This window comes from Formica exsecta, unplaced genomic scaffold, assembly GCF_003651465.1.
Source record: "Formica exsecta isolate Colony F162 unplaced genomic scaffold, ASM365146v1 scaffold82, whole genome shotgun sequence".
NCBI classification, from domain to species: Eukaryota; Metazoa; Arthropoda; class Insecta; order Hymenoptera; family Formicidae; genus Formica; species Formica exsecta.
Genome location: NW_021853592.1, coordinates 1,789,686 through 1,799,623, shown reverse-complemented (window position 1 = coordinate 1,799,623; position 9,938 = coordinate 1,789,686). Strand labels below are relative to the sequence as shown.

Below are 9,938 nucleotides of genomic sequence, written 5' to 3'. Positions count from 1 at the left end.
ATATATAATTATAATAAAATTTTTCATAATTTGTTAATCAACATCTTCAGAAATAAAATTAATTATTTGTTACAAACAAAATAAAGTAGATCGCCGTTAAGTAATATTGATTACTGATTATTGAATGATAGCACGCATGGAACAGAGAGCGACATGTACCTGTATCAGCAAAAAAGTATCGTAAAAAAATGAAAAAGAAACTGCGACTTACTCCGACGCAGGAATCGTCGAGAGTTCGGCGCTTTTCGTTGCGAATAGCCGACCCGAGGCCCAGGGATGTCCAAGGCGTAGTCCATCGCGTGGAATCCTTGGCGGGTGTGTCCCCGAGTACGGTTGACGACGGTCTCTCCGTGACACGGCCGACCGTCGTAGGCGTGGCGTCCTTGAAGCAAGGATTGTCGAAGGCGTACGCATCCTCGACGATCTCGGGATCCGTCACCAGCACCAGGTGTTTACCTGCGGTAATCGGTTCCGTTATCAATTAGGGGTCCAGGGACAGATCAGTGGTTACGACCAGGGAATATTCATCCGGGAATTGCGTTAATGACTTTGAATATATTTTTCGATATATATTAGAGCAATATTAAAATATTAAAAAATTAAGGATATAAACACACGTGTATGTGTATGTTTGTTGCGTGAGCTTTCGCTCCCGCATCCCATCGCGAATCGTCATAGTGTCATAGTTGCGCACCGTATTCTCGCTTTGTTGCGAGACATGAATGGAATTGTAATCGCGATATGACTCATTTTAGCGGAGGGGCCCAAGGGGGGAGGGGGGAGGGGAATTACTTATATAAAACGTACGGACGATCGCGCATCTCCGATCACGCGCGAGTGCGCGTCCATTTACGGTGTACCTGCATCACGTATCGGCAGGAAGGAAACGCATTCTTCGAAACCGCCCATGTCCCGCTACACGTATCCGATATCTATCCGCACGACCTGACCGTATTCAGGCATACGTTATACGTATGTATGTATGTACACCGGTTTCGGACGGCCGCGCACGACGATCCACGTGTGAAGTTTATATACCCGAGCTATCGGACACATCATACGCAAGAGAATATCAGGGTGTTTACTCAAATCTTGTGAAAAAATTCCTTGAAAATTCTCTGATCTTCCAGGTTATTTCCATTGAGAAAATTCTAGATAAAAAATATTTTAAAGATTTTTTGGTGCAATTTTCTAAAATAGACTTTTTGTTGCACGCGTTTTCTAATGCTTTTCATTCAAATGAAGAAAAAACACAGAGTTTCAAGAGCAAGATTTACAAATATACTCTAATGTTTTTCACTCAGACGAAGGAGAAACACAAAGCCACTTAAGTTTCAAATAAGATTTACAAATATACCAAAAAAAAAAAAAAAAACTGAATAGCTTTCGTTAAAATAAAAATTAACTTGCATAATATTTTCATTTTTTATCTAAAAATTGAAATAAAGAATATGTACTGCAATATTCAATATTTTGTGAAAACATTGAATACATGTATATGTATTATACAGAAATAGAAATAGATATATATTTATAATATATATTTTAAACATATAATTGTCATAACTTGGCTTATTGTCTATTGCTTATAATATAAGAGCAAAATTATCAAGGAGAGAATTTTTTTAAAAACTCCGAGTGGCAATAAAATTTTTCGAGAATTCCTTCATTTCTCCAGGTATACAAAAAATTACCTGAGGATTCTAGGTTTTCCAGGGAATAGACACACCCTGAAATATGTACCATCCAATCCTCAAAAGAAATTTCCTTTTTTCAAATTTTTCCGATTGGATATACGAGTTAGAAGGTACGATAAAGATCGTACAATGCAGGATAAAGTTTGAATCGTGTGAAAAAATTCAAGAATTCAAGAATATCAAGACGAAGACTTTCATCGCGCTATCGTAACCGAGGCAAGCCTTTTTTCTCGCAATGTTGTGCAAGGATGTCCCGGATTATTTTCCCAGCCGCAATCGCGCATTCATGCACCTACGCATTTATTTATTTATCGGTATCCGTGTATGTTCGCGCATACGCAGAAAACGCATAGACGAATAGAGAGCCGGCAATTTCTCTCTCTCTCTCTCTCTCTCTTTTTTTTTCTCCCTCTCGCTTCCTCCGATCGTCGTTTGCGTAACGCACAATGAGGTAACTAATCGTGCACGGTATGCACAAATCGGCGACGCGTCGAAGGCTGTCTCGGAAGAGAAAAAACCTCTCGTTAAAAAAAAAAAAAAAAAAAAAAAAAAAAAAAAAAAAAAAAAGCCCGGCGTGAGTAAATGAAATATTTAAGGCCGCGGACGCGCGTCGTCGACCGCTCGCTGCGCATTTTCTTGATGCATATGCACGCCTTCCAGGCATCGATATGCCTACCGTAAAACGATCGCGCATACTTTCGCATTCGCGCGATACCGCGAAACGACGCGACGCGACTTGGCTTGTGCTAAATAGGAATTTTTCACACTAAATGGGATCGTAAAAAAGCTATTTTGTAAACGCAAGCGAGACCAAGGAGAGAAAATGGAGATATTTTAATGTAATTATTTAAAGCACGTTTCCCGGTCCCGCCTCGATTTTACTTCGATTTATCGCTTCTCCGTTTGCATTCCTGAGAGGAGGATCAACAATATGATACAGGAATAATAATTTAGAGCATGATAAAATAAATGTAATAATTAAGAAATCGTTTTGTTTGACGTACGATGAGATGTAATATGTGTGATAAGATAAAAATAAGAGTAAATATGAAAAGAATATTAATCTTTTTCTCATATACTGCAACTTATACGGGATTACAAAGATATATTTTAATTAAACTGATAATTTATATATTAAGAATTTTTTATTGTATTTATCAAAAATAAGCACGATTTATCTATTTAATTAAATATTGCGATGAGAAAAGATAAGGATATTATAATCTTTCAATTTTTTACTTTACCGCGCTTTTCTCGCACTGTTTCTCTTGTTTATAAAATTAATGTTATATAGAAATATAATAAGTTGTAATTGATACTTGTTTTAATAACATCACAAAAATTTATTTTTCTCTCTCTTTTAGGTTTCTTTTTACGATTACCGTGGCACTTTCGATACGGCAATCTTGTATACGTAACGTTTGGCATGTTACGTAGTCCATTGAGTCGCCCGAGATATGCGATTCAGCAATGTGTCAGCATACCAAACAAGCATTCCGTTTTCCATATTCATGGCTCGAACAAATGAATTTTCCCCTATAATAATAATAACGCAAAGAACTAGTAGATTTTTACAACAAAATTATGCGAGTCTAAAAGACAGAAGAGAGAAAGAGAGAGAGAGAGAGAGAGAGATGAATAGAAAATAGGTGGCAATTCAATCTTTACAAAATTGATCCCTATATAAAAAAATTTTTATAACAGAAATCCCCTCTTGAATGCAAACCAACGATGTCTCTTACGTAAAATCGACATTTCATCGTGAAAAGACGTACGACCGGGACAAAATAACATCAATAGCTCTAACAGGATTACGCATGCTGCATTGTTTCACAGCGTGTAGAAAATATTCATGGCGATACAACACGGCGAGGACAAAACCAACCGCTATAAAGACCAGTTGCAGCGACTATTTTCTCTCCGTCTTTTTCTCGCATTCTCTCTCTCTCTCTTTCTCTTTTTCTGCCTCTCACGGAGAGGGTCCGGGGTCCGAGAGACTTGTTATCAAAATATATATTATCGCCTACCATGCTGAGAGAGACGCTACGCCTTTGCGAGGGACGCCAATGGGCGCATACCATGGGCGCCAAGGTGAGCTAGCTCGCTCTCTCTTATCCTGCGCCCTGTTCTCTTCCTTTGCTTTCGTCGTCGTCGTCGTCGTCGTCGTCTTCTTCTTCTTTGCCTCGAGTCGCGATCCACGCATCACCCCACCATCGTCAACCCGACCGCGTTACTCTTATCGAGACCCGGCTCTGATCTGCTTCTCGTTTCGTCTCGGAAGTCTCTCCCGGCGGGACGCCGGGCATGATCGGATGACTCTTCTTCTCGAGGTGATGGTATTCACGACCGTTACGATAAGTTCTTAATGGATCCCCGATGTCTGTGTGTGCGACGAAAAAACGCCCCGTAAATACCTTTCCCGTTGATCGCGACGAGTTTCCTATATAGATCGACTCCCGGAAAAATACGAGAGACATTGTTCGTAATCTTCAGAAGGTTTATGAATAAACGATCTTATTTTCAAGTTGACAATAAGTTCTTATCTCAAGCGGCTTAAGCTAATAGCTTCTTGAATAATCATGCGTCAGTTTATTTCTTTCTAATATCGTCGAACGAAAACTACAAGATGCGTCAAAATATTTAATCGATTTTTTTTTTTTTTTTTGGCAATACGATTAACACTTAATGATGAATTAAGAGCGAATTATATTTCTCAGAGAACACCATTCCCGCGCGGATGAATTTATTGCAAGCTTTCTTAAGTACTTTGAAGGGGATTGCGATAAATGCGTATCGCGCGCATGAGATACTTGAGAGTATAAGAGTCGGAGATATCATTGTTAGCGGTGGATCTTTCTCAACGATTAAAACGCGCTTTACTTACTTACGTGTTAATATTTAACGCGCTAGCTTCGTGACGCGTCGTCGTTTAACGCAACAGTAACGCGACGAGGTCAATCGTCGTGAAGATAATGGTGTTTTGCGAAAGGCAACTCTCACGGCATGTTCGCAGGTGGAAAGGCTCGTAGAATCTCGGTCGAACGCGATTATTTTCATTCTGTTCCCGAATTGATTTGCAGTCCTTTTTTTTATTTTCTTTTTATATTTTTTTTTATGTAAAAGGAATAAAAAACGTCACAAACTCCTGTATTGCAAACAGATTCTAATCGATAATTAACATTAATAGTTCCGATTTTGATCTTACATTGTAACTTACGTACGCGATTCCACAACATGAATGTATTTTTAGTCTATATTTCGAAGATACGTAACATATAATATGTATAATAAGTTCGTTAGATTTTTGGATAAATAGAACGTCTCAAATCTCTCAAGTGTGACAGAAAAATGACAAATATGACGAACTAATTTGTATCAAAAATTACTTGTGTTAAATAGTATTAAACATCGATATATGTGCGACATATAATCAATCGCGTCGCGATTTATCGAATTTCACAAGTTGTATAGACAATCGCGAATTTTACGAGTTGCGTAGACAAGATTCTTTTCGAATCGATATCTATATGGATATATTGACATTGAGTCACTTAAAGTGCCCCAGATTCCGTATAATCATTTTTCCTCTATCGACAAATACTGTGTTTTCAAGTAAGCTGCTGATGAACCACTTTTCTGCCAATGAATAATCTATCCATGCACACACGCAATATTATAATTTACATCTCTAATTAATCATCTAGAGAAATATTCGTGGAATCGTACTGGACATAATTTTGCCCCGGCGTGATTCATGCGAATTGCGACTCTTCGGAAATGTATTCTTGCCGATATAAAACGACGCATATTTCTATTTTAAAATTGCATTAAAAAATACAAAAAACGTACAATAGCGATTTATGATGCCAGACTTCGTTTTCGAAAGAGAAAACCATTTTAAAAAGAGAAATAAAATTCGTCTTTTTTCTCTTTTTAAATTTAAATAATATATAAATCTTAATAATAATAATAATAATAATCCTAGGAATAATTAATAATATTATTAATTATCTTAACAAACTTAATAATAATTTCTCTTTTTAAATTCTAATAATTATTAAAATATTTTGAATGCGATATCTACACACATAATTATGAAAGATAATGAGTTTCTGCGTTATTTTCATTTAAAAAAAAAAAAAGATCGACTTCATATTCGTGAAGAAAGCAAAAAGCAGCTGTGCGCGTGTATGTCTACTCTCCACGAATTTTTAGAGAAGTTTGCGAAATACGATTTATCTAAAGGAAGATAAAAAATGCGAGACAGGAACATCCGGTATATATGAATACATCGAAAACTCTTGTTAGCCTTGCACGCGCGCAACCTTCCGTGAATTACGAGATAGAAACCCGAGCACAGCACACACACACACACATTATCTAAAGGAAGATAAAAAATGCGAGACAGGAACATCCGGTATATATGAATACATCGAAAACTCTTGTTAGCCTTGCACGCGCGCAACCTTCCGTGAATTACGAGATAGAAACCCGAGCACAGCACACACACACACACACACACACACACACACACACACTCACACACGCGCGTAAACAATTCCTTCCACACTCCAGTGATCTGGTATTTAGGTACGGACCTGCCGCGTCGCATCGCATCGCATCACGGCCGGTTGTTCGCCATTCTTCAAGGTCACGTCGCACCGGCCGAGGTCATCGGCGCGGAGCGGCGTAGAAAAAGGCGATGCGGATATATGCAACCGTAAATATTGGTCCGTACGTGACGATCATCGACTTTACATCCGGCCCTACCGGTACGTCCAAAAAAGGTTGGGAGTTGTAATCTGACAAAGGGAAGAATCCACGATTTTTTTTTTTTTTTTGTATTTTCGAGTTGGACAGAAGCCAGAGAGATGCGACTCGGTAAAACGGAATGGAACGCTTAGAAATAAGGAATTTTTCACGTGCGTGTGTGAGTAACGTAAACACAAGTTGTGTAGATTTTGACAAATTAGAAATAAATTGAGAAACTGAATTTTATTTTACTTTCGTAGGGGAAAAAATTACATTCTACTTCATTGTCTTTTTTAATGGATATTTTTCTCTATAAATTTAGCGATTAAGATAGAGAATTAAAAATCATCGAAATAATTGTGCCATCAATTTTTCTTGCGATCGATGTCCGTTAAATAAAATTATGCAGATCAACATCGTACTCTTCGATCCAATGATCATTCTTAAGTCGCTCGCCCTGCGCGATGGTATTCATATGATGATGAATAATATCGTCGATTCATCGTCGACGACCAACCATAAGCCGGACTCGCTCTTTCGCCTCGTTTGATCTATTATTCATGACAAACACAATTAGCAGTGGCAAACGCATTCGAAATGAATCGTGGAATCGAAATTTTTTGCATGAGAATCTCATTTGTAATTTTGCGTGTAATTGACAGTTAATTGATTGTCGTGAATAATTTTTACATTGCATTTCTTGCATGCAAAGAAAAAAATGAAGAACATTCGTGCAAAATTTTTCTCCCATTCGTTCTTTCCTCGCGACTCTTTTATAAATGCAAATTTTATATAATTAATAACTTTTATTTACTTTTTAATCGAAGGACAAATTTCGTAATAAAGAGGAAAAAATAACGCGCTTTGGCTCGTTTTTCAAATGCTTCCGCGTACGCACTTTCGCAGCATATATTCCGAAATTGATCCGGAAAAAAATGATTCACTATTATCGCTGTTGATTATAGCGATCGACGTCGATCGACGATCAATAGGGAATCTAAAGGAAACACGCCTTGAAATAGATTCCTACCGCGGCGACTATTCGTAGGATAAATAAAGATAATGAGAGTCGGTCATGGAACGTGTAATCAATGCCACGTGTGGGTAGTCTATTACAGATCGCGCATATATATATAGCACATTTCATAGATTCAGAGATTTATAATTGGCCGACGTAATCGTTAACTGACACTTTCGTGCAGTTTGCACTCTTCATTTTATCGCGAGGACGCTCGTATTATGATCCGTCTCATAAAAGTATTAGCCTACCAGCAACTTTAGAACTGCGCGCCCGTAAGAGGATCCATTATCTTTTAAAATACCAATGACGTGATTAAGCTAACGTGTGATATTTCTCGCGGACAAATAACTGAATCGATCATTTTCTGTAAAACAGTTTTCCCTCCTCTTATATACGCAATTATATGTTTACATCGCGAAGAAGAGATGCCCTAGCGAAGATTCTCTTTTCGGCATAAGAGCTCTTTTAAAAAATGAGCTCAATTATTATATGCAAATTATTTCATAATGAAATTGTCGAAAAAAGAAAGAGCTAAAACGGACAGTCGATTAACAAGTCATGTCTCGTAGGAACGAGTCTCGATTACGGTCCACGTTGGTGACCAGCAAGCTAAGCTTGCTCTCACCGTTACTAGACACAGTGCATTCGATAATGCACCGGTTCGCCTGCTGCTACCACACGGGGGGAGCTCGGATTCCTGAAGACAGCGGGGAAAGAAGGAACTATGCGCGGCAGGCAGGTACCGTCGAGGGGGAGAGGAAGGGATTAGAAGAAGGGAACGGTTCGCCGCCGGGGAGGATCGTGGTAGGCAGGGGAAGGGGAATGACAACAGCCGTGATTATGCAGAAATGCGAGGCGTGGCATTCGTAAGGAAAAGAGAGAAGGAAAAAAAAAAGATGCCTTAAGTGAAGTCTATATTCGTGCCGAGCCAGCGGCGGTTCTGCGTGTGTCGACTAAACGCGCGCGTTTAAGGATGTATGTGTCATATGTCAAAACATTGACAAAAGCACGTGAAAATTGCGTAGATTGTTTTAATATTTCTTCTGAGTATCTGTGCAAAATCTCAGAGCACGATTCTCTTAACGGTTTGGAAATTATTCAAGAGATTATTTCATCAATCCAAATTTATTTATATAATTTGGCGAGTTAAATTTTTTTTTTTTTTTTTTCACTGTCATCTATCTCGGGACGGTGATGTCGATGATCTCGAGAGAGGATACCATCCACTTTCCAGATATACAGTATATCACCCACTTTCCGGGATCTGCGATGAAAAAAAAAGATCTCGCACACGCAGATAGATTTGGATAAATAACCGGGCGATTTGTTGTACTGCGAAATCGAATTAGGTATGCTAGTTGTGCTACATATCTTACAACTGGAAATGGCGTACGGTAAAACGCGGAATGAATAAGCATGTTCCACTCGCGATGTCGTGAAAAATTGAAGAATACGCGTTTTACATTCTCGAGGCTGTGAATTGCAAAATAGCATTCTATTCCGTTAATATATAAATTTTGAAATAAAATTGTCGCTCCCCCTAAGTCTTCGTCTACTAATGCCACTAACAATAAGATGATTCTTTTATATAATGAATAATTGATTTAAATAATGAATAATTATTTATATTATTAGCATATTTTTTTGATAGAAATAAAAATTTACTTTGATAGTAATAAAAACTATGTGTGTGTATTCGATAAAAACATACATAACTCTGAAACAAATTAATAATTCGTAATTATTGGTATACAAAAAATAGTATCAATATATGAGATTAGTTCACATATATATTTATCTAATGAATTAGTTACATATTAATGACTAGCTATTTGTATCATTCTTTAATTATATCATATATTTCGCTTTCAATTTATTTTTATTTTTATATTATCTCTTATATTTTTATACAATCTGCGATAATAACCAATACTTAATTAAGATATTCATACAGTAATAATACTTGCAATATATTTTATATTTCACGGTGTCTCGATTATGTAATAATAGAAGAATTGGGCCGATAGAAACGTGGCGTCTCGGCATTTCCCTATCTTCTCAAGAGTCTCGTATTGTCGCGTCGTAATCACATGGTCGTCAAGCTTACGGCGAGCGCGATAACAGGTTGTTATCATCGTTATTTACACCGTATATATGCGCATTCAGGGTAAAGTGTTACAAATACACGTTCCTTCGGCGCTACGATTGGAACGCGCGGAATCCATGGTATCGATACAATATCAATCGATGACACTTGAATTACGTCTACGGCAGGTGAGCAAACAATCGCGTTCGCATTTAAAACGCATTAAAAAAATTGCCTTCTCGAAGAAAGATAAAGAGGCGTATTAAGTAAATACGTATGTTTACAAAAAAAAAAAGAAGAAAAAGGAAACGTGTTATAAAAAAGTCTAGAATTAATTTATATTTTATCTCTATTATTATATATTTATATTTAATTATATATT

General features: G+C 37.4%; 1 protein-coding gene across 1 annotated transcript in view; it reads right to left on the bottom strand.

Moving 5' to 3' along the window:
* LOC115244429 overlaps positions 1-9,938 on the bottom strand; it is a 36,388-nt gene that overhangs the window by 11,845 nt on the left and 14,605 nt on the right. Inside the window, exon 2 of the mRNA XM_029822045.1 lies at positions 212-456. Coding sequence (XP_029677905.1) covers positions 212-456 — 245 coding nt within the window. The remainder of the gene's footprint in view (positions 1-211; positions 457-9,938) is intronic.